This window comes from Athene cunicularia (genome assembly GCF_003259725.1).
Source record: "Athene cunicularia isolate RWA chromosome 3 unlocalized genomic scaffold, athCun1 chr3_part1, whole genome shotgun sequence".
In the NCBI taxonomy this organism is placed as follows: domain Eukaryota; kingdom Metazoa; phylum Chordata; class Aves; order Strigiformes; family Strigidae; genus Athene; species Athene cunicularia.
Genome location: NW_020799097.1, coordinates 101,486,003 through 101,512,122, shown reverse-complemented (window position 1 = coordinate 101,512,122; position 26,120 = coordinate 101,486,003). Strand labels below are relative to the sequence as shown.

General features: G+C 36.2%; 1 protein-coding gene across 1 annotated transcript in view; it reads right to left on the bottom strand.

Annotated features, from left to right (window-relative positions):
- Positions 1 to 264: 264 nt before the first annotated feature.
- CENPF (centromere protein F) overlaps positions 265 to 26,120 on the bottom strand; it is a 43,592-nt gene continuing 17,736 nt past the window's right edge. The window contains exons 8-19 of the mRNA XM_026846395.1: positions 25,176 to 25,304; positions 23,470 to 23,592; positions 19,656 to 19,791; positions 15,009 to 18,442; positions 11,108 to 13,399; positions 10,409 to 10,561; positions 9,146 to 9,322; positions 8,232 to 8,393; positions 6,465 to 6,648; positions 5,295 to 5,771; positions 3,146 to 3,339; positions 265 to 657 (exon numbers count right to left, since the gene is read on the bottom strand). Of these exons, the coding sequence (XP_026702196.1) occupies positions 448 to 657; positions 3,146 to 3,339; positions 5,295 to 5,771; positions 6,465 to 6,648; positions 8,232 to 8,393; positions 9,146 to 9,322; positions 10,409 to 10,561; positions 11,108 to 13,399; positions 15,009 to 18,442; positions 19,656 to 19,791; positions 23,470 to 23,592; positions 25,176 to 25,304 (7,671 nt within the window). The 3' untranslated portion in view covers positions 265 to 447. The remainder of the gene's footprint in view (positions 658 to 3,145; positions 3,340 to 5,294; positions 5,772 to 6,464; positions 6,649 to 8,231; positions 8,394 to 9,145; positions 9,323 to 10,408; positions 10,562 to 11,107; positions 13,400 to 15,008; positions 18,443 to 19,655; positions 19,792 to 23,469; positions 23,593 to 25,175; positions 25,305 to 26,120) is intronic.

Here is a 26,120-nt window from a genome sequence, read left to right as displayed (position 1 = left end):
CTGGGTTTATATTTGGTTTTGCATTTACAAATGAAGTCACTGCTTCAATAGTGCTTGCCTCATTTTTCCTGGAATCTAATATTTTTAGATACTTAGGTGAGTTTAGTTTCCATTTGTAAAATAACCTTCGGTACACAGAAAAAAGGCAACAATGAACTACATGCCAACATGTAGGCTGTTTTTTCCATGGTTTAATTCTTAACAGATTTATGAAGAATTATTTACAGAAAATTCTACAGAATATCAATTATATCTGCTCATTATCATTCCACAAGTTTAAAAGACTATTGATATTAGTAAATATTCAAGAACAAGCTCTGCAGAATCCATATATTGTTAATCACTGGATAAGAGAAAATGTTGCCCTCCATATAGTTCTGATATTTATTTCACAAACTGGTTTTTGATTGTCAGTTATTCTGGAGTTGTGATAAAATCCACACAGATTTACTGCACCTTACAGTTTTCTTTTTGCTCATCTTGCTCAGGCAGTCCTTGTTCATTTAGAGAATTCTTGGCTTTGTGCATCACACGACTCTCCCTGATATTATCAGAGGCAGTTTTTGTGGATCGCTTATATGGGCAAAGTGTTGACTTTGAAGTAGATTTCATTGGTGGAAGAGCTGTTACTGCTTGGGACTGCCATTCATCATTTATCTGTAAAGACAAATAAAAATGTCCTATTTTACTGGTAATGGAAAACCATATTAGCTTTCTGCAGTGCATCAAAATACTTACTCCAATAGACTAAATATTGGGAATTTGCAAAAACATATACATACATGTTGAAAACAGAAAAAATTATTTTGAAGACATTTATCGCTTTGAATATACAATACAGTGGGACCTGATATCAATTGTTTTGGTGGTGCGTAAAATGGAATATCTGCTACACAGCTGGCAAGCTATTTGTCAGGAGCAGAAAAAAAACTATATCAGGAACAGACAGTACTCTTAATCTGTTTACTAGAGTACCAGGGATTGTGTAAGAAGATCTGTATTTCATATTTCATGTAGATATTCTGCAAACATAAAACATAGTTGTCAATTTTTTTGCTGACATCTGGACAGAAACCACTGCTTTCACATTTTAACTGATGTGCAAAGCACTCAATTTAAATTCTACATTAAGTTCACATAGGAAAGTGAATAAATTTGCATATGAAAATGACAGGGCACATTTTAAACACCCTGAGAAATTTGCAACAGTTTGAAAGGAGGTGTCTGAAATGGAGTACATAAGTACCTGTCAAAAGGAAGGAAACAAGGTTTATTTCACTTTCAAAATAAGACACGCTGTTTACTGTATTAATATAAAGCACGAAGCTACACGTTTTGATGGTTTCAACAAACGTTGAAACAATAGTATGAGCGATACCTCCAGAAATTCCCAGATGTACGTCATCTTGAAATAATAAACCACACACATACATCCAGTAAACTCCAAGAAAAGGTGGCACAAATTCCTGGAACTAATGACTTTTGCATATTTACACTTGGGGGGAAAAAAAACCCCAACCCTGAAATTTTAATTTCTTCTATATATTTGAAGGTAGGGATTAACTTGTCCTTAGACCTAGACAATACAAGCTTAGGCAAAGAGAAGGACTGTTTGGAAAATCCCTCCCCCAGTTAAATTAAAAACAATTTATTACTGATTACTTGTTATTTGCTGTAACATTGACTATGGTCACTGAGAGCCTACAAACAGCTTACACCATCATGGCAGGTGATTACTACACAACTTTCTGCAGCTTCCTTTCTTTTTTGCACTGCTGAGTTGGTTTTGGTTTTGTTTTTTTTTTTTTCCAAAAGCAACACCCTCCATTTTCTTCTAAAGTTACAGGAAAACATACATAAATGGGTATAAATAAAATTTATTGGCATCACTTAATGAAACAGTAATAAAACACAGACCTCCAGGCAATGTCTGTAAGAAGCAGCAAATTTTGGCAAGCAGGGTAACTAACCCTTGAAAAAACATACATGAATTCAGTGGATTCACTCTCACTTCAATACAGATTTCCTATTGCTATAGCTCAGAACAAATTATGGCTCTGATCTGACCCATCTTCCCAATGGTGCTTTCTGGCCTCAAAACTATACATCCACCAAACTATGTGGCTCTTGCCTTTACTTACTCTTGGTATTTTGCCAATATCCTTCACGTGCTAACACGAAATAACTGTATTTTTTAAAAAAACCCAAACAAAACCAAACCCAAAAGTTGTACTCTTGCTTTGTGGCTTCACTCCTGGCTGTGCAGCACAATCCACTGATTGCCAAGAGAACGCTTTTGTGTAACCTGGCAAACGAAGAATTTTTATCTACTGGCATATTTCTATGGAGACCTCATGTAAAGAGGTATCAATCTATAATAACGATTCTCTTATTGCTCAGCCTGAGATAGCATGGTTAAAAACTTTGGAGGAGACTTCAGACAACAAAAGGTTTATTTCTGTCCTAAAGCTGGAACATTTTTCTATAATCTGCAAAGCATTTGCATCAGCTTATAAAGAACACCTTATTCTGATGTACTCTGAAATACTCAGCAGTGTGTCATATTACTGAGAACACTTGCAAAGTTAATGTAAACTTCAGTTACTTTCAAAACCAAACTCTAGTATTTATTTGCTTTGATAACCTTAAAATCTGGTAAGCCCTAACATTAAAGTCGCCATTCTTTACCATCTAAGTGTTCGCTTTTTACATGTTTAACCGCCTCTCAAAGATCTGTAGTTATTTTATAGCATCTTGAATCTGGAATTCCAAGAAAACTTGTTAGCAGAAAAACAAGACTCAACTGAGACTCCAAGAAGTAAATTATTTTGCCATTTACTTTTTCCTGTAACCTAAAAAACTACAGCATTATAAGAAATTGAAAATATACATCTAATTTCTGTTTCTCAGTGGGTTTCCCTATGGAGTCACAAATTACAACACAGGAACAATTTGCAGATTGCTAGCATGGTCAAGACCTCTCATGTTTTAGTGATTCAGTATTTATGATCTTATCTTCACTGTATTGCTGAGAAGTGTAAAGAATGAAGATATGTTCTCAAACTTACTTGGCAAGATGAATACATTTAGTGAATGTGTTAGTTTTCCTGATAACTTTCATACTCAGATAATTTTCTATAGTTACCTTTTGTGGTTTGCTGCCACCAGGTGTCGAACAGGAGAGCTCACCAAGATTATCTGGTCCTGATTTTTGTACATCTTGCGTAGGCAGAGACAATTTCTCACTTGTGGAAGCCAGACGAGGACTGCTTCTTAGATTTAGGGTTGTTCTACGTAGGATGTAAGGGCTAACCTTTCCAGTGGGGATATCAGCAAACCCTGAAAAACACACAGCTTCTACTAAAAACAGCTAAATAAGCTACACTTTCTCAAAGAGATCTTCTTTTTTCAAAACAGGGATAAAAATAGCTGATTAAAATAAATAATTTGTTCTGTTGAAGAAAATGGATCAAAAAGATTGCTGAACAGATCTTGTGTATTCCAAAATTCACATGCAAGCCCTGGAAACTGAAGACAAGGTACAACAGTAGTTCTATAGCAAAGTTTTTCAAAGAAGTGTTTGGTCTTTTTCTTTACAGGTACATTATTATCTGAAGAATAATTTCAGTCTGAAAACATGTACTGATTTTACTAGAACACAATCAGAACACGTTACCATGACATACTCGTGATTTTTCATATTTTTCTCTAAGTAGAACTATTTTGTCTATTATCTCTCTAGCCTAGAAGTAAAACATTAACTGGCACGTATGTCCTCAGAACAGGTATACTTCCAGAAAAATAACAATGCTGAAAAGAAAATTAAATGCAAATAATGTGTAGACCTAGAAATCCCGACTTTTGCGAGTGATCACTGATGTTGAGGCAATTCAATATCCCTATGGCTTGTCTGTTAACGATTGCAATTGCAATTATTAAGGGGGTATTTTAATAGGTAGTTGAATGTACAATAGATTTTTCAAGCTCTGATTTGTGCAATCATCTCAGTTATTTTCTGCTACAGTCAACCGTTATATGGAATATCAGGCCACCTAATTTCATTGCATTCATAGGAGAATGAAACTGAACTCTCACAAAGATGGTAATATATTACTGGTGCGGGCAAGACAGTTTTAACTCAGGGAATTTTAATCAAATAAATGTATTGCCAATTAACACAATTACTGATTCTGGTATCAAAAGAAATAAAAGCACACAAATAAGCAAACATTTGAGGAAAACACCTCAGCTTCCCTCCAGACACTTTTCCTCTCCAGTTTCTAGTCTCCAATTGTCTCTCTTCAAGCAACACCTTCAGTGAGGTGATGGGAGTGCAGGAGATTAGGGTCAGATCCTGCTCCTTGTTTTTAATTCAATTGTTTTGGTACAGAGGAACTGACAGGCTGTAGTCCCTTTGGGGTCATATCTGTTCCTCAGTCTCCTCTCAGACCCCCTTGGGCTGCCCTCCAGTTCCTGCTCAGGCCACCACTGCACCCCTCAGCCCCATGCCCTGCTCGGTATGATACATTGCTTCAGCATTACTCCTGTCCCTCCAGCCCCAGCACTGTCTTTCTCTCACCTCAGCATTTACTGCCCCTTCTTACTCACGTTTTCACAGAGGCATGACACACACCTCTGACCATTTTGGCACACAGCTTTGTCTTTTGGGCCAGCTGGACACAACCACATCTGGCACAGAGCAGCCCTGACCTCCTTCCTCAGAGTCTCCCTGCAGCCTTCACCACCAACCACTTGCCTGTCAGACCCCACAGACCCCACTATTAAGCACCTCTTTGACCTCATAAGGAGTAATACTGAAGGAACTGTGGTGATATGGGGGGAGCAAACATGACTCCATCACAGTAGGGTACTCTAGCACTCCAATCTTGTGGTCTTTAAGATTAGATTCACTCCACATCTATTTTCCTGTAAATTTCAGTGAATTGGTCAAGTGATGCTTGATATCATATGCTTAGCCCCTAATACAGGCATCATGAGGAACTACAAAATTGTGACTGCCAGGACCATTTAACTCTTAGCAGAATGGTAGTTATTAAACCAGCATAAACTTATTATGCTAGTCTAACAGCACTGCTCCACAAGCACTAACTTGACACTAACTGGCACATCTCCCGTTGACTACTTTCATCTTCTTGCATCATTGTCACCAAAAATGTTTGCATTAGTCACCTACTCACCCAGAATAAAACTAATTCAGCTAAACAAAAGAGAAGAAAATCCACCTGCCATGCTCAGAGAATGTTTGCCTTTATAAAACACTATACTATAAATACCTTTTTTCACTACTACTGGAAGGCCATCTGGCTCACCATCTGTGTTCTCCTGACCCAGCAGATTTTGACGGATATCATCCTTCCTTTTTTTTTTGGATGAAGTCTCTGGCACAGGGGATCTTGGTTCTCCATTATCTTTCTTGTTGTCTTCATATCTCCGCCTTTTACTTGAAAGCTTCTTAGTGTCTTCATCTGACCTCATCTCTTTGACAGACTGATTGCTCACTGTTAATGAGTTATCCGAATTCAGCAATGGAGTGCTGACAGCATCACTCATTGGCTGTTTCAGCCGAGCACTTAACAAACTGACTTGTGTTTTTAGCATCTCATTTGCTTCCTCTAGTTTATAATATTTAACAATTAGAGAGCAATATTTCTCCAAGTTCTCATTTGCTTCTCTGGTTTTTACTTCTATAGATTCCTGTAATTCTTCCAGTTTTAACTTATTTTCTTCTGTAATGACATTCTCATCAGAACCTTTCAAAGCAAAATAACATTATTCATATAACTGACATAAAGATGCATATATAAAAACTTATAATGCAATGGTCACACATCTTTCAATTAATTATATATGTTCTATAACTGTGCAACTATAAAAAAGTGACACCATATAACAAAATCAGTAGTATGTTAGACATAATGTATTTGCTAAATGGAGAACAAGCAAGCAAAATTTGAAAAGAATCCTTGACTAGTGCATGGGCAAACATTTTCCCTGTCATTTTGTAACTTCTCAACACTGGAGTTTGTACCCCTAACTTTAAGTATCATTTACAATTCTGTGCATCTCATGAGATGAGCCAAAATATCAAGAACAAAGTAGGAGAATCAGAGGGGAAAGCTTGCTGGAAAACGATAAAAAACTTTGTATACAAACTTTTGTTATGAAGAAAAACACTTCCCTTCTTCCTGAAGTCAATTTTAACCACAAAAAATTAATATTTAAAATATGTATTCATAATCCAGAGTTGCCTCTGGTACTTCAGAAGAAAGAAGATTAAGTGGATTTTGAAAACGTTTCACACACTTGCAGTTGCACTTTATACTAGTTAAGAATCATGCTCTGTATTAGGGTTGCATATGCAAAACGGACATTTTAGGGAAAGAAAGTTCTGCAGACTACTGCACTGCCAAGAAAGCATTAAGATTGAATCTAGATTCAATTACCTTCTTCCTTATACTTCGATGTAGTTAGATTTTTCTTTAACAGTTCGTCACATTCAACTAGTTGTTTCTGCAACACTTCCTTTTCCTGTTCCATCTGCTTACACGATTGCATCCAGAGCTGTACTTTACTGTTGGCAAGTTCATTTTCCTTCTTCAGTTGAACTATAACTTTAATATTATCAGCCTACAAAATAAGGAATGTAGTTATTACGCTAGAAATATGGTTTACATTAAACATTGTAACATCAAACAGAAGCTCAACTGTTATGCAATATTAGCTGTAGAGCCTGGTTGTAACATATACTTGTTTGCTTCTTTCTGTACAACTTATTACAGCAGCTCCCTTGCTGCAGGAGACATGAAAGTCCTCTTACACAATGGGTACATACAAGGCGATTAACTCGGAAGAAAAACAAGCCTTCAAATACCAATAAGGGAGACTTATTCTCTTCAGATACACCAATAAATTATGAATGTTCAGATTACTGTTGTCAAGACCAGCATCCTATCTATGAGAAAAGTGGATGAACTCTGAGGCAGTAGTCCTTTTTGCACCTGTTATCACTTCATTGATGTGGCATAAGAAAAGTGCTGCTTTCCAGATAACAGACTTCAAGCCAATACTCTAAATTGTAAAGTGCACTCTCCTAGTCTCAGTCTCCTTTATTCTTTGTCCCTAATGCATCTTATTACCACAGAAGGAAGATAACCCAGGCCTGCTTTGCACTCTAAATTCCAGTTCAAAAATATTATGCTAAGCAGCAGCAGATCATTCCTTTCCACCCACTTCTGCTCTCCTGGGCTGATCCCTGCTCATCTGCTCTGGTACCAACCTGTGTGTAAACACCACACAGAGAGCATGGCTAGAAGCCCTGTACGCTACATTTACACTACCATGGGTACAGGTTTTTGTCACAGGCACATATCCTATAGTACTATATCATTGGACTGATGGTATTAAACAAATTAACACCAGAGTGGAGAGCCCTATGGAATAAAGAACTGTTGAGCAAGATGGATGTATTGAAATTCAGTGTTTGCTTACAAGTAAACTGAATTGACTATGTTTCTTCAAGAGAGCACTTAGAGAGATACTCATTCCTGAAGTGGGAGTACAGAACTGGAGCCAGCAATCAGACAGAAGCAGGACCAAAAAAAAGTAGATGAGAAAAATGCAAGGGAAATTAATACAGAAATTCACTTATATAGACAATTAAACTCCACCTGTGCTACTAGAAAGCAAACAAAGCACATCTAGAACTGTTCCCAGCTATCAGTTGTTCACAGTATGTGGAGCTCACGTTCTATCATCACTGAGAACAGTTCTGTTGTTTAGAGTTATACTCAATAATTGTAATGAGAATTGATGAACTATTAAGAATCAAGAGCAATGTATCAAGACTAAGAACAGAACACGGTATATTTTATCATCAAAGTAATTCACAAACAGCAAAATAGAGGCACTCTTTGAGTGTATTCTAACCAAGTTATAACCCAGTTGCAATGTTCAGTGTAGACAATAGACCACTGTGTTTAGTATCATATAAACCAATTCTAGGTGATCTCAGTCGTGGCACATGTAATAGTATTTTTCTAATGTAGAACAATGTTTCCTTCGTGCTCCATATTCTCATTAGTGAAACAAAGGCTATATCAAAGTCAAGCCAAAGCTCTGTCTGGAGTACTGGTTCCCAATCCTAAATTTATTTTACTACACAGTACCTTCGGTCTCATGTAATTGGCAATGCTTACATATTTTTTTCTTACCTTAGTTTTTAGGAGTTCTTCTAAGGTTTGATTAGCTTCCTTAAGGGAATTATTCAGTTGTTCTTTATTTGACTTCAGATTCTCAATTTCCAATTTCTGTGAGCTGATTAGGTTCTCCAGTGAATTCATCTTATCTTGACAGGCCTCAATTTCTACTTCATTCTAGAAAACAAAAATGTACCTAATTACTACGGTACTTAAAAGAACACCGAGTTGTATTTTAAAGATGTACTTCAGAGCGTATCACAGCCCACAGGAATTCCACAGCAAATTTGCTTATTATGTTTTAAGGAGCTTAAAACTGAAAGAGCAATTTGTCTCAAGTATACATTTTGAATACCAGAATCTTGCCTCTAAGTAGTCTGCCATTAGAAGGCCCTTATATTTTACTATAACTTGCTCTTAAATTTACTTTATATTTGCAAGAATTAAAATTATTAAGAAATAATTGTAAGTAAATTGTTTGCCTGTGTCCTACTGGATACAAACCCATATTCATACAGATATTTCTGAAGAAAAGATGATGGCTCTTTGTATACTGCATGGCTGAGAAACATTTCCAACAAGTTTGCCCTTATATTCTAAAGCAATTAACCTTTCTTCCCCATTCATACCAGAACAATCATTACCTGGACTAAAACATACTGTTGCCTTACCTTTTTCAAAATTACAGTCATAGATAAATTATACATACATTTAACACTTAACTGAGTTCTGAGGTAAATTCACCTTTCATTGCTTGCTATATGGAAAATAGTTAATTTAACACTTTCTGAGTTCCTGAGTTTCTGAGTTAAGTATATCTAGAGTTTGGAAATATTGTTAACAAAGACAATTTCTTTTGCAAAATTTTGTAAAATACATAGAATTCAATTAAAAACTCACAGTCCCATTCTTCCTATTTTCTGATTTACCTTTTGGTTTGCTTCTGTCAGAGCATCCTGATGCTCCTTCTCTGCTTGAAGTAGTCTGTCTTTGTATTCTGATACTTCTCTTTTCATTTCACTTTCTTTTTCTTGTAGTTCTTTCTGGACCATCCCCAAGCTCTTAGTCAGCTCATTTTTTTCTGACATAGTTAGATGCAGCTGAATCTGTAAACAGTAATAGCACATTATTTGGTATTTAGAATTTGCTCAATGAAGGAACAGTTGACCCATTAAACTATTTGACTTTACATCTAAAACATCTTTGCATTTCCAAAACCAAGTTGGTAAAAAAAAAAAAAGTATTTAACAGTGGCAAAAGACATTGTAAACAAAGAATGAAGATCTAAACACAGAAAGTAGGAGAGGAAGCAAAGGAGGGTCTTCTAAAATTAAACATTATGATCTGAGGGATATGCCAAGCACAAGTTTGCCAACACTTAAGCAACACTCCCAAAAATCAAAGCTTAACCTCTCCAAACTCTCTGAGGAAACACTCTGAGGAAACAGAGTGACTTCAGAGGTTAAGGGTCACTTTCCTTACCCCCTTTAGAATGACAAAGCTTTCTCAGCATTTTCATTTTGATCCACTTTTATATCTCTACTTTTTGGACAGCTAGCCTGTATTTCCATACGGGATTTCTTAAAGTTGTAGAAATCTCTTCTTTTCCCACTCAAAATCCTCAACACTACAACAGAAACAAGCCCCTGTTTAAAAATTTATGCATAATGTTAGTAGGTCAGAAGACAGCTTAAGCTGGTTTAGGCACATAATATTGTTCACAAATAAGACCTACAGTCATCTAGATAGTAAAACAGCCTCTAAGAATTAAATATTGATAAATTAAAATCTCTAAAACTATTTTTTCCTTGACTGTCCTGAAAGTACTTTAACACTACTGAAAGACTGAAAGTAGTTTAGTTTTAAAAAAAACTTGAGAAATGTTACATTTTTCTATCCAACATCCTCAGTCTGATGATTGAATGTCTGTAGTAAAGAGAATTTCTTGGCACTGAAAGATTTCTAGACACCCACCTGTGGCCTTTATGCCAAGAAAACATAGTTTCAATAGAAGGAAGAGGGAAAAGCTATTCACTTCTGCCTCAAAAGAGAACATTACATTTTTGGAAATTTGGAAGCAAGAACCTCCGATAACTGTATGTTAGCACAGCTCCCTTGACCAACCTCCACATATTTACTGTACTTGAGCATCTAGTCTTGAACACAGAAATACTATATATGAAGTAACTAACTTTGTTTTTTTCTGAATGCTCTTGAATAAGTTGTATTTCTTCAGCAAGCTTGTTTCTTTCTGCAGTAAATTCTTCCTGTAATTTGGAAATCTTCTGTTCAGTATCACTTAGCTTCACTTGCAGCTCAGTACAACTCTCAGTCAGTTCATTTACCTGAAATTAAATTTTCCAGAATTATTTTTAATATTTGGGTCATGACCTCAAAAAAAAATTTCCTATATGCAACACGCAGTTTTTAAAATGGGTTGTTTTATTGCCATAGCTGGTCCAACTCCAAGCAAGAGTCACAACAGGCTAATGTTTTCACATGGCAGGTGTCCAATTGTTGTTTTACTTTCTTTTGAGCTCCCAAAATACTTATTCTTGATATAAAAACTCACTAACCCAATACTAATTTGTTTTTCCTCTTTCTTCTACAGGAAAGAGGAAACTACCCTTCATTATTTAATTACTTAAACTCCTATGCCTACTTTCGAGCAACCTTCCCATTCATCCTACACAGAACAATGCCATGCTTTCCAGCTCTGTAACTTCAATGCAAACTCACGATTGCATTGAAAACATAATTTTTAAAATAGGATGTTTACTGTAAAAGGTTTAAATTATTTTAGGATATAATTTATTAAGGAAGTGGTAAGCCCTGAGGACACTATCCTTACTCCTAAAAAGGAAACTCTGCCCTAACAGAAATGGTATTACCTTTTTAGATAAAGAGTTCTTCTCACAAAGAGCAGATTCCAGTTCCTTCTCAAGGTCCTTATAGGACACTTTTAGAACATTCAGGATATCCGGAAAGGTTTCATTGTCAGATAAATGTTGCTCCTTCAGCTGCAACTCAACCATCAAATTCTGCAGCCTTTTTTTTTCCTGGTGCCAACATTCATGCTCATGTTGCATGTGTGTCAGCTTTAAAGACAGCTCCTCTGTTTCTTTCACCTGCTTTTGAAAAACACTGTTTTCCTGCACCTTTTCATCAAGTTTTTGTTTACAATCCATCAATTCTTGAACGAGTACTTCCCTCATTTGATCCAATTTGATATTTTTATTTTTTATTTCCTGACATTCCTGTAATAGCATTGTTTTATCTTGCTCCAGACAAGCCACCTGATTAATCAAGACTTGCTTTTTTGCTCTAGCATCTGCTTCTTCCTTGCAAGAAAACTCTAATTTTTCACTTATATCTTTGAGGTCAGATTTCAGCAATACCACAATATTTTCAAACTCATCCTTGATTTGCATCTTTTCTTCCTCCTTTTCTTCTAACAGTTTTGCTGTAGTTAAGTTTGAAGACTCTAGTTCAAGGATTCTTGCTTGCTTTTCTTTCAAATCTTTAGCCAAACACTCTTTTTGTGAGGTGAGGACATCAATTTGTACGTTAAAACATTTCAGCTTTTCAGTCATCTCTTCCATCTCTATTGTTAATGTTTCTGCCTCTCCTTTAGCAGTCTCTGACTGAATAATTGCATCTTCTAGATTTTTCTCTGACATTTCTAGTTCCCTTTCAAGCCTCTCTATTTTATCCAGAAGAGAGTCAGCTTTTCGTTCACTCTCTTTAAGCTTTTCAACAGCGTGATGTTTTTTCTTCTCATCGGATTCAATTTTTACTTTCAGCTTCTCAATTCCATATCGCATTTGGTCTACTTCCTTCTGGGCTGAACTGAGTCTAGCAGCAAGTTCACCTTTTTCCATTAATAAGCCTTCCAAAGATCTAGAAAGTTTTGAGTTTTCCATTTCTGATGAACTTAACTTACTCTGCATCATTTCTAACTCTCTTATAATCAGCTCTTTCTCCCTTTTCAAATCTGCTACTTCATTTTGAAGTTTTTCTTTTTCTAAGGTGAAAGACACAGCATCATTTTCCAAACTTTGCAGCTTCTGCAGAAGATGATCTTTTTCATTTGATAATTGATTTACATCAGATTTTGCAGTCTCAAGCAGTGTGGTTTGTGTCCTCACTTCACCCTCTAACCTTCTAATGAATTCAGCAGAATGCACCTTAGTTGACTCTAGCTCTTTTACTTTCTCTTGTAGCTGCTGATACTTCTGATCCAGTTCTTTTTTATTTTCAGACAAAATACTCAGTTCTTCGCCAATACGATTTCTCTCAGCTGTGACTGAAACAATGTGCTGTTGAAAGCTTTTCAGGTTAACTTCCCTCTCCCCTTCTAATGGCTGACATTTTGCCTGAAGCATTTCAATATCATGCTCTATGAACAAGGTATGGTTCTCAATATTAACTTGCTCAGAGTTTGGACTCTTCTGTTCATTTTCAGATGCAAAAAATTGTTCATGACAATCTCTCTTGGTCATTTCTATATCATCCAATGTGTCTGCTGCATTAGACAATCTAACTGCATGTAACTCCGGCTCAGAATTTATGTTCTCAGGCTCTTTTTCTAACACAACTACTTTAAGAGACAATTGCTGCTTATTGACAGAGACTGATTCCAGTTGTTCCTTTATGTCACAGTTCTCTTCCTTAACAACTACAGTAGCTTCCTCCAGTTCTGCAAAAGCTGAGCTCTTCGGAGTTGATTGTGCATTCTGAAAGTTCAGCTCTGAGTTCAACTGTTGAACTTTCATGAATAAATCAACATGGTTTTGGCTCTCTTCTTTCTCATAGATCAGCTTCAAATTTTCAGCAGTCTGTTGTTTTGTCTCCTCCTGAAACATTTCGGTGGTTATTTGATTTTCACAGAATTTCCCTGCACTCAAAAACTTACTACTAGTGGAAAACGACAATGCACTAGCATGGTCTGAAGGGCCAGTCATTTTTCCTGACATATTTCTACACTCATTTTCTTCAGAAGTCTTCTCAGTATAATCTTCCATTAATCTTGCTTCAGCAGTCTCAGTTAAATTTTCACACACAGAGGTATCTCCTACAGACATTTTCTCGATGGGGATCAGTTTAGGTTTACTGCTTTTCAGAGCTGAGTTTCCAATAGGCACCCCCAATTGATAAGGGCTATTGTTTTCTTTTTCAGTGTTCTGTAAGGGTTAAGAATAAATCCATTAAAAAAAGGAAAAGAATATATACAAGAAAAAAACAAGGTGAGTTTTTAAAGTTTTCTTAAGCTAGGAAAGCTCCTCCTCTTATGCTATATAATAAATAAATAGATAGCATCCTTCTCTACTTTAGAAGCTGCTTTCTTATGGAAAAAATTTACACTTATTTATACACATGTGTATTTTTGGCCAAAAGGTTTTAAAGATACTAAGGGAGAAATTTCTTTTTCTTTACTGAAAGACTAAGTGCAGGGATATCACATACTTCCATATTTTGGAAAAACAGGTGTCTACATGAGAAAGTGAAAAATTACTAGTATCACTACTGGGGGAAAGGTTTACTGCTCACCTTCTATTAGACACCAGAGAATCTTCAAGGTACGCAAGCCCAAATCCTCAAACGATCCCTTTTCCGAATTACCACTGTCAGAGCTGGGCTGACATTTGGCACCACCTGATGCTCTCATTTGTAACAATAAAACTGAGTAACTTTAAAACTTGAGAACTCCCAAAAAAACCCCTGGGTCTGAAGGCAGCACCTGAATGACTTGTACAGAGTATTTAATCTTAAAAAAGCTCAATCTACATATGGTAAGGAACAGTATTTCTTTCTTCAAGTGTCTATGTATCAGTATGGATGCTCTATATGAATTGAAAGAAACATATGCAAGGGAAAGATATTCTTCTCTGCAAGGAACAGTTACTCAGTGTTGCACAGCTGGCCAAAATGTAGAGCTTCAAGATGCTCTGACTACAAGAGCAGTGTTAAACTGTAATTTCTGAGTTTATATTGACTGGGCACTGGAGGCCACTTGCACAGGACTTAATGGTCAAAACTGAAATTCTCACAAGCAGAATATGCACCTGTTAGATTTATTTAGGGTTTTTTAGAGGAATTAGGTATCATACATGTGCAAGAATTAAACTGATTTTCTCCATTCTGAGTGAAGTTTTGATTCTGCCACTCCTTACAAGAAGCAGCAAAATCTAGTTCACTGGTTGCATGCTGTCTACAGCACTGAAAGAAACAGCTGACTCCCAAATTTTGGGTATTTTGAAGGAATTCATGCTGAAGTGAAAATTAACTGTTCTGCTACCAGCTTGTTCTGTTCTGTTGATGGTACTGAAAGGAATTAGAGGGGTGGAAGCAGTCGTCGTTTTCTTGTCCACTGGACATAGAAACATAGGACATGTCCACGGGGACATGGGAAGTGTGTGCATCTTTAAGTGACTGTGTTAAATCAGAGATCTAAACTCATAAGCACAATACAGATACATACAGTGCATGCACATCCACTAACACAGCAGGATCCACGCTGACACAGACCTGAAGAAAACCCAGGAAAGTAACACAGTGTTGCACAACTCTAATTAGACTAAACTTGTTGCTTTTGTCATCATTTATTTTTCATAATCCCTGTGATGCATAAACCATAACTAACAGTACAGATTATTTTTCTAATTTCTCTAAAGAACAGTACTGCTTCTGTGGGACACAATTTTCAACACATTTAATTCTAAAATTTATGTTTGGCTTACTATAAATCAAAGGTTACACATAAAACTGATTTGCATGACATCAATTACTTACATTTTCAATATCCGTGCATAGCAGTGAATGAGAACTTAAATCAAGGACTTGTAGTTGGAGTCTAGCTGCTTCCAGCTCCAAAGACAGATTCTCAGTTTGCTTTCTTTCTGCTGCCAGTTTACACTCCATCTCCATAGTCACATTAATAAGTTTCTGCTGCCATTCTTTCTTGACAGATAGATTTTGCTGTTTGAGGTGAACTATTTCTTTTCTTTCAGAAAGTATAACTTTATTCAGCTCTTGTATTTCCTCATTTTTCATATTCTCTTGAATGTGAAATTGGTCTTCGAGCACCTTGATGGCCTTCTCATATGTTTGACACAGCGTCTGAAGTTCTTCAATTCTACTCTCAAGGTTAGATTTTCTAGGACTAATACTCCCATGCTCTCTAACAGAGTCCAATTTGTGATCAGTATGACATTTCTCAACCAAAACTTTTGTTGCACCTTCTGGAATTATTTCTGCAGAACTCTGCAGTTGATGTGTTTCCTCTGTCCATTTGCATGTACCACTGTTAGAAGAATCAGCCACCTCACTTACTTCTATAAACCAGGGACTTTCACAACAATCTGAGGACTTAGTTTCATCTAATTTAAACAGTGTGTCATTTTGGTTAGGAGATAGTGACACTTTCACAGAATTGATATGAGCATTGCTCAGACTTGTTGACAACACAGAATTTTCTGCCTTCAGTATTTCAATACAAGACTGTAGCTCAGATATCTTTGAGCTCATAATGCAGTGTTGTTCATACAACTTCATATGCTCATTCTGGAAAGACAAAAGCTTCTCTCTTACTTCAGCAAAGTGTATTTTAACTTCTTTACTGGACAATTTCAAATCTTCATAGTTAGAACCGGATCCAGTATTGCATTCTTTAAGTCTGAAGGCTGTTTCTTTATCATCAAAATACATTCTCGTATCACTGTTATCACTTTGATCCATAAGTTCATCAGGAAAAATAGCTTTCTCTGCTTTTAAATTTTTATCTGTATTTATTATGTTCTCTTTATCCTCTGTCACTTTATTAATACCTGTGATGCCATTGGTTTTTGAGTCTTTAAAGCCAGAGGCTAATACAATGTTCTCATTCTGCAAACTCTCACACATTTTCTCAAGCTCACTCAGACTGTTTATTGTTAACTGCAAAGAGGATGCCAGCAAAACCGAAGAATAACTTTCATCCATTCCTCTTCTGCCACAATTCTGGGAAACACTATCATAATTATGCTGTAGTGAGTGGCCATCTTCATCTAATACTGTAAGTGAAGAATTTGGAGTTTTCAACTCTTTAACAGACAGTAGTTCTTGCTGCAGTCTCTCTTTCTCTCTCACACTCTTCTCAAGTTCTACTTCCATGCCTTTTAAAGCAGCCTCCAGTTGCATCACTTCTAACCTGTAGTTCTCTAGGGAGAGTTCTCTGTCCTCAAAATCCATTTGAAGAAGTTCAAGTTTAACTTGGTATTTATTCAGCTCAGTGTCCTTTTCTTCCATGGACTTCCTCAACTGTTCCGCATGGAGTCTCTGTTCACAACTAATGTCACACATTAGAGGTTCACTTTTTGTTTCTAGTTCCTTTCCCAATTGTTCCTTGTCTTGAAATATGATACCACATTTCTCTTGCAGTGTATTGTGTGTTGCTCTGACATTTAACGATTCCTGTCTTAAACTGTCAAGCTCCATAGAAGGCACATGCTGGATATTGGGAAATTCTGACTGCAGCTGCTGAAGTTCTTGAACCAAATCCTTTTTTATTTCTTCTGAGGCTATTAATTTATGTAAGATATCTTTATTCTCACTAAATATCCGATTCTCTAGTTCTAATTTTGCTTGCTTTTGCTCAGATTCAATTCTCTGCTCTCTCAGAATGCTTATCATGTTTGCATTTTCTTCTTCGACCAATTTATACTTTGCTTGCAAAACTTTAAGCTCCGTTCTGATTTCTTCAGTTCTTGATTCAATACGTTGCCTTTCCTCCTTTTGGTTTACAGACATTTCAGAAATTATTTCTTCTCTTTCCTTTAAACTATCAGAAATATTTTTATTTGCTTCCAGTAAAGTTATTTGGTCTTGCTTTAAAGCTCTGCTTAAATCCCTAAGAGTTGCATTTTCTTCAGTAAGTTCCTCAATTTTTCTGCTATATGAGCAAATTATTGAAGACATGTCCTCCCTCTCTGAATCCCATGTTCCAGACATGAGCTTCAGCTGTCTTACTGAATCCTCAAGTGATTTATTATTGGTCTTTAAGTCCTGAAACTCAGCTTGTCGGTTTTCTAATCTTTCATGCAGAGTTTGCAGTTGCATGTCCTTTTCCTCAAGACTAGCTAAAGTTTCTTCAACTAATTTCTGACGTGCTGAAACATCTGCTTGCAAGTTACTAATGTGCTGTTTAGTTTCCGTCACAAAGCTTTCGTGCATCTGTTCTACATTAAATAATCTTTCCTCTGTTTCACTCTTCTTTTGCATTAAGTCTTCATACTGCTGCTGCTGATTTGAATTCAGCTGCTTTTGAGCCACTAAGGAAATCTCAAGAGAAGAGATCTGGTCTTGTAAAATGGCCAGATCCTTAGTTTTTCCTGCTTCTAGAAGAGTAGGACATCCGTGATCCTTAGCAATGGAGTTATTTGCTGCAAGCTGCATATTATCTAAACCAGTTTTATCCTGAACACTTTGTAAATTAACATCTTCTGTCATTTCTGAAGTACTTTTTGCTTTTATAAGACAACAGATTTTTTCATATTCACCAAGCAGGTTATGGTAACTTTGTTCCCTTTGTAGTCCTTCACTTGCTGCTAACTGTAACTTTTCTTCTAGTTCACCTACTTGGTTGGTAAGCTGGAATATTTTACAGGACATATTTTCTATCTCTTTACAGTACTTTTTATCAGAACATTCTGCTTTCCACTGAAGTTCATCAAAAGCCTTTTTTTGTTGTTCTAATTCTGCAGTTTTACATTCCAGCATGTCTTTAAATTCTTTAATTTCTGTGCTTTTCCTGCCACTCTCAGTTTCCATCATTCTGAGTTTCTCACTATGTTCATGATTTTTCATTTGCTGACTTTGAAGGGAACTCTCCAAGTCATTAATATGAGCCAGCATACCTTCCTTTTCAGACTTAAGTTCATTTATAAGATGATCACTTTCGTGTTTCCATTGAGAAAAAGCAGTAGCCTCTTTTTGCAATTCTTCACATTCTCTCTGCTTGAATCCAAGGAGCCTCTGCAAAGCTTCTGATTCCTCCTCCATTTTATTTATTTTACAGTTTTGTTCCTTAATATGATTATCTCTTTCCTTGAGCAGGTCTTGGGTAGAATCGTGTTGTTTTTCCATGTCAGCTAAAGCTATCTTCAGCTTCTCCAGTGAAAGGGAGCTCTCTTGCTTTTTAAGTTTCTCTTCCAGTAACTTCATCTCTGCTTCCTGAATAGTATTCTTATCTGTAAAAGAAAACACCATCAAATGTTTGTCAGTCAATACTGGCAACTCTAACAATAAATATTACTATTTACTTTTACTATTTTCAGTTCACATTCTAGTGCAAAATATTATTCTCAGGTTATATCACTGGATAAAGGATAATTGTTTATTATCACCTTAGGCTATTGGACACTATGTACTCATAGACACTGTCAACTTTCCACTCTGCAGTCTGATACAAGCCTGCACTCCGAGCTGGTCAGTCCTTACTTCGCAGGTATAACTACCTCTTGTTTCCATGTCTCACTTTCACCAAATTCTTAAAAAAAACCCCAGGAAATGATACTTTATATATATATTTTTATATATACTTTTTTTTTTTTTTTTTTTAAACACAGGACAGGTCTAATTCCAGTACGTGACCTTCCTGTGCATCAGTCTTATACTCCATTTTGGCCAAAGAATGTCTAGTTCTACACTGTCATTTTCCAAATTGTCACAATTGTTTCCCTGCCTTGATAGGAACAGACTAAGAACCACCAAAGATAAGTACAGGGCAGGGGGAAGGCATTACAGTCCACTGGGAAGGCTGCACATTTTCTATTCATTCAAAACCAAACCATCAGTTGAAAGGCAATGAAAAAGTTTGTTTATTAATTTTAAGGAGAACAGAATCAAATTCAAAAGCTTCATTATCAAATCTTATATGAAGTTTGATGGATGCCCAGAAACATGTGGTACATGCAGAGAAAAGCGGTAATCTGTCCCCTCTTTTTAGCCAGATCCCACAGAGCAGCAAGGTATATTTCAACTCAATTCCTGAAAAACTGTGTTCTCAATTAGAAACAAACACTGCAAACAAGACTCAACTATCAGTGGTTATGTAACATTTCCCACCTCTTTTTTTAAAAAAACCCCACTGTGAAACACAAAAGAACTACAAAACAGAAGTATTCCGGTTTAAAGAGATACTATGAAATTCAGTCTGATGATAAGCTCAGGACATTTTGATTAACTTCAAAACTGTGTATCTTTAGGAACCGTATATGTTCATAGACAAACATTCATTTCCATTTAGGACAAATTCGATCTTGGTTAAAAACACTAACCATATTCCACAGTGGAAACCTTTTTACTTAATTCACAATGAATCTCACAGGATTGCAGGGAATATAGATCATTAAACATGTAACAAGGTAACAAGAGTTCTGCAAATTTAAATCCATAACTCACTTTTCATTTCTTCTGCAAAATTCTGGCTTTGCTTTAGAGACTGCTTAATCATATTGAGTTGTTCTTCAAGTTGGTGGATCTCTTGTATTTTTTTTTCAAGTTGACAGTCAAGAAGTTTTTTCTCCTGCTTCACTTCCTAAAATAAAACCAAGTAAGACCATATTTCATGTGAATTTCCAAGAAGATCAAATAATTCAGTTTATTTAAATCAAAGGAAAGATACTCCATTAGGTCCTATTAAGTCTCTGGGCAGCTATGCCTAGGTTCCTAAGCAGTGCTTGGAAACAAACTGAACTATTCTTAACTAATTGACAGAATCTGAGAGATGCTGCCAGTTGACGTATTAGCATGCTCCTTGTTTGCATAGAGCAAACAGCTCCACATGACCTGCCCCAAACAGATTAAAACAGAACAGGACACATCCTACAAAATTTGAGCTGATGAAGTTAGGCTACATTCCCAAAGCAACAAATGAAACGAATCCCTGCAATGGCATCAAAATTAACAAGAAATTCATAGACCAGATTTTGCCTATCACCTCATGTAGGGTCCACTGAATATCATCATCATGGCAACACTGGTCAAACTTTATAAGTGCTTACTCTTTCAAAGTGTTGTTTTGCCATTAAGAGTATTTTCTTCTGAATAAACTGAGTTTAAAAAAACAAAAACCCAAACAAACACAAACAAAACTATGTAACTACATTGCATCTAGGAAGCCAAATAAAAGTCCTTTTAAGGAAACTAATCCTTTTTCTCCAAACTCCTGTGCTGCTGGACAACAGATGGCATGGAACTAGCATGGCCCAATTGGAAACAGGCCATCAATTATTCACCCATTTACTACTAGCAGATGGGCAGCAATTCACAAAAGCCAAACTCAAGAAATGGAAAGGTCTGGATGAAAAAAATTAAAAGCTTGCTGGCATGGCAAGCTTGTTTTTGCAACAACATAAATAAATCACCCTCAGAACATGATTAAAATTGTCACTGTCACTAACAGTTAACTTCCCTTCTACTCATAGCCTTCCCTACCCACAGTTAAAAAAACCAAAACAAAACAAAAAACAAAAACAAAAAAAAACCCAAACAAGTCACATGTAAGTTTCAATGAAGAAAGTTTTCTAGTAATCTTAACAATTTTTCAAAGAAGTGTAAGTGTCCAAAGTACTTGTATTCAAAGCGCCATAAGCAGACACAATACAGGTAGACGAACTAAACAAGCCTGATCATTAGAAAAATCTAGGGTGATCTACAGAAAGAAAACCAAACAAATTAAAGAAATTAAAATGGCTGAAAGCTCCAGTTATTTTAGTTTGGTGCAAACATTCCCAATAAGCAGCACTCAGCAAAACCCCAGAACCCATCATTTAATGGGCTAAGTATCTGATAGTAACTAGATATTTACACTTCCCAAAGCTATAAGCAAAAGAATAAATTTGGTTTCAATCCAGTTATCGATTCTACTTGTACACTGTATTAGTCCAGTTAGTCATTCTGCAATTGTCCCTTCAAAAAAGGAAAAAACAAACCAAAGCAAATTCTAGAACCTATATACAGGTGGAACTATTATTCTGAAGAAACTCTTCACGGGGCAGGCTTTGAGCAATTTTCCCAAGGATAGATATGGGCTTGTTTGCACCATCAAAACATAAGCCATATGCTAGGAAGCCAGAATTCTTAAGCTAACAAGATATCACCACTGCAAAGTTTAGTAGTCCTTAGACTAAGCATATCCTGTATGTCTCACAAGTATATCTGTTTAACATTTTTGAACACCATCCTTATTATACAGTAAGGACTAAACACAGCGGTGGATTAACCAGTGGAAAACAACTGTATTCTCCACTGGGTAGTTAGACCATCTGTGTAAAACCACAGCAATTTCCCTTTAACAAAGGGAAAGAAATGCCAATCTCACCCTTGTTTTCTTTTGCTATAAACTCTCTACTGTCAACAAATCCTCCAAGCCTTCAAAACAATTCAGTGCAATTTTTTGCATTATACCTATTTATGGGTGAGGAAGACAAACCATGCCCTAAATTCTGCTGACATGTACCATGCTTTCTCATGTTCAAGTCTTAAAACAGAGAAGTGTTACTGAACTCTTCAAATATTACAATCTTGCCAAGATTAAGCCTCTTTATAAATTTATTGGTCACATTCTAATACAACATCACTGTCACCAGCTGTTCCAACCGTCTGACCAAGACAAACAAATATGAAGAAAAAAAACTGACTATAGGTACAGCCTAGTAAGGTAGATACAAGACTGATAGATAAAATTAAACTCTCCCAAGTATTTGCAGCAAAAAAGGTATTTCCACAGATTAGATGCTCTCTGACAAAAGGATCTCAAAAAACTGTATCAGATCTAACCTCACTCCATAATTTCAAAGCCAGAAGGTGCACAAGCCCACAATATCCAATATAAACTACTCTCTTTTTCTAAAAATATGAAAGATTACATTAAGAACATGCAAAGCCTTGATGGAGGCTTTCCTCTTCTGGGATACATTGGGAGAACAAAAATTATCTTGATTAGCCTTATTACTGGAAGTCACGGGTAACATTTATTTATGAAATAAGCTTCAAGGACCACTATCTGGCATGGAGGCCAAGTGCCATGTAACAGGTTCTGTCTGTACCACTAAAGCCTTCTATATCTTCCAAAACAGGTGGCTCTAACCAAACCACTTGCTGGGAATGGTCCCAGGCTCATGCAAACTCCCAAACTGTGCCTGGGAACTGTATGAAAAAGTGCTAGTCAGCTGAGCCAAAGCCATGAAAAGTGCTGTTCTAACAATTAACAGTATAAATAGTCACATTCCAATAGCTGGGAATGTTCCCAGATATTGTAATCTACCAGCACCCATATACCTAGAGTTTCACAATATACTGAAGCTGGACCAACATTTGTGCTGATCTGAACAAAACCCACTAATTTTAAATTTATACATATAATTTTGACAGGTAAATTTTTGGCAGAAATGATGCCAGATTATATCTGCTCATGACAACAGGCAACAAGCAAAATAAGTGTTTAAGTAAAACAAACCGTGACACGGATTACATGGGTATTGCGCTCTCTTTTTTACTTCTGATTCTCTAAATAAAGGATAAAATTTCCATTGAGAGGTCTATAGTGGCACAACTGTAGCAATTTCAAGTGTAGCTTCTCTAATTGCCACCAAAACACAACAGTATAACTGAGAAGACAAAGGAGACATTAAAGTGAAAAGATTTCTCCATGTGTGAATATGACATAGTATAGCAGCATCCAAAGACTTCTCTGAATTTATCTTCATTTGAAGGAAAGTTTTTACAGAAGTGTATATTTGTTGAACTGTATTTCTTCTAAGAAAAGTGCTTTTTTTACAAAAAAGAGGATATAGTAAGTCTTTGTACAAAATTGCTATTTGGCAGCATGCATCACAGCAGTAGTCAATGATACTAGAATTTACTTTTAAAATCCAGACAAGCATTGATATATTTTTATTTCAGGACCAAAAGCAATAATCTCTTGAAACAAAAACCTATGTTTAATCAGAGATAAGTCCAACATGAACTAGAACCGTATCAGCAGCATTACAGCAATGAATCCTAACCACGCAGCCAATTCCACAAATTGCATTAATCTACATGATGTTACTTAAGACCTCATTTTGTATAACAACTAAGATACATTATTAAGATAATCCATAGAAGTGTTTAAAGAAAATACACTATGTGAGTTAATGCTTGACAGGATTAATGTTTACAGAGTGCCAATTTATGCTATTAATTCTATGAACTATTCGTCTGCATTGGTTACCTCAAATCTTCTTGTCAAATCAGTTTCCTTAGCTTGGGCTGCTAATAAAACCTGCTCTGCTCTGCACAGCTTCTGGGTGAGATCACTGGTATCATTTTCCAAGTGTTGTTTCACTGCCATTACCTGTAAGCATGTTAAAAATCGTCATTTCATTCACAGGCATATATAACTTTAAAAAAAAAAAATCCCTCCCATTCATGAACTCTAACCCTCTATTACAAAATGAAACTACATTATGATACCTCACCATGAACCTAATGTTGCTTTACTGTGGTTTAGAAAATAGCTGCTGACTGCCTTTCCACTCCTTTGCCTCTGACCAAAAAAGATGGTATGTCTCTAAAACACATATATTCCTAGACTGTCTTGAGATTGGAGATACATCACTACAATGATATCTGTAGGATATAAATGAGATTGGGAATATAATAGCCTTTTTGCTCAACTAGGAGAATCAGAAAGGTAGGATGGTAACTGTACTTACTGCTCCATTGATATAGATTTTAAGAAAACTGAACAGGTTTTAGCTCTTTCAAAATAGTCCAGATTTCAAAATGCTCCAGATCAAAAAGGAAGGAAACGTCATTAACAGGTCAAAAAAAAGGAAAAAAAAGTCTACTTTGAGGTCATTGGGTAATAAATTAGGTTTCTTGAAGAACTAAAAGGCATGTATTTTTCTCTCTATGAAATCAATTTCTTCAGTAACCATATGCTAAAGAATGTGCATATAAAGAAACCTCCACGGAAAACATTTGACTGAATGTATTCCCATATTTCTAAAATAAAACAAACCTGCAAGAAATCTGTTGTCAGTTTTAGAAATGCTGTTTCAGTTCAGCTTGCCTTCTAATGGGGCTTCTTAATATAGCTTTCAAAAACTTGTGGCCCTTTTCAGCAGTTCAGTAAACTCTGCTGCTTTATAGCTGCTCTCAAGAGATTTTGGAGGCTTTTAAACATTCCCTTTTTCTGGTCACCCACTCTTCAGGCTTGTGCTGCTTTCCAAATTCCTTAAAAACTGTGGGTTTGTGACGACTCATGTTCTAATAGCTAGTCGCTGCCAAAGCTGTGGAAGACCTCTTTCATACTGATGTTCCTCCTTAAATAAGCCCCGACACTCATCTGATTTTGTGGAGAACCAGTTCAGGGAGTTAAACTGATAGCAAACACTTGTGCCTGTGTACACACACGCAAATTTATATATAGTTTTTTTCTTTGCTCTTTTTGCTCCTGTATCAGCTCTCTGCAGGGTCACATGAGGGGTAGAGCACTGCTAAAAAAGAAGTACGAGGAGCACATGACCAGGGTATGTGAAATGAGGCTGGTCCAAAGAGCAACTACCTGATAATCAGTTTAGCTCTATCATCAACCTTCACATCTGCACGTTTTCTATATAAGATGCCTCTTGTGATTAGTCTTGGCTGCTACCCTCTCAAACGGATTTATTTTAGGTGTCCTGTTCTGCATTCACATTTCCTTGTCTCTGGGAAGTGAGCTAGCCTCAAACTTTTAAAAGACTGTAATTCACATTTAAATACATAGTATTTCAGTGAGAAATGGTAAATACAAAACAGGTAAGACAAACTGTACAAAACATTAATACAAGTTCCCGCATTAACTATTTTTTGCTTTACTTATAATTAAGGCAGTACTGCTGAGACAACTAAATACCAGCTCTAGTAGAAGATTTTCATATTAAAAAAGCATACTCTGTCTAATTCTGCCTGGAGAGCGTTGAAGTCATTTTTGGCTTGCTGCAGCTCCTGATTCAGTTTGTTTCTTATCTGGTTGCACTCCCGATCCAGTGTTTGTAAGGAACGTTGCTGACAAGAGAGTTCCTAGAAAACAGTGGTACAGTAGCAAAGAAATAAACATAACAGCAACAAGTCTCTGTTTTGGTTACTGGAACAATAACAACTGATTTTCATTAGCAGATACTGCCTGCTCAGAGTTTAAAACCAACATTGGTGCATACAGCAAATGTCACAAGGGCAAGAATGGCCTTAATCCTATTTACATCATCTGCTTAAAAACTCCATTACAGCAACATCCCTATCACAGAAAGGGGAAAAAAAAATAAATCTAAAACTAGTGAAAGTAATGGTATTAAAATTCTTCATCTTAAAGATGTTTCATATAAGAATTACATTACACTGCAAGTGGACAAACTAATCTCTACTATTATTTACTTTCTGTACTATACATACTATAGGGCTGATTTTTTTTTTCTAGAAAAATTTTTAAAATTGTCTTACAATAATACCTAGCATAGGACTGAGCAACAAGATAATCTTACAAGGGCAGTCACGAAAACCGCATAAAAAAATAGAGTTCCCAAAACAAACTTCCTGAAATCTGTAGGACAATATAGTTCACGTGGATCTTATGACATGCCAAGTAGGCAGCCATTAGGATAAACAGCTGTACTTGTCATTTCTCAGCAGGCCTGTTCCTATGCCTTTGGATCTTACAGTTCTGATTCTGCACAGATTTCAGAGGTTTATTAGTATGTTAAACAGTAAGAGGAATGAGGATAATGAAAAGCAATGAAGGGAAAAACCCAGGATATTTACCAGCAATAACCGCTGTGCAAAAGTTGCAATATGCTCTACTAACAAATGTAAAATCCTTGTGAAGGGGAAAAGGCAATAAAG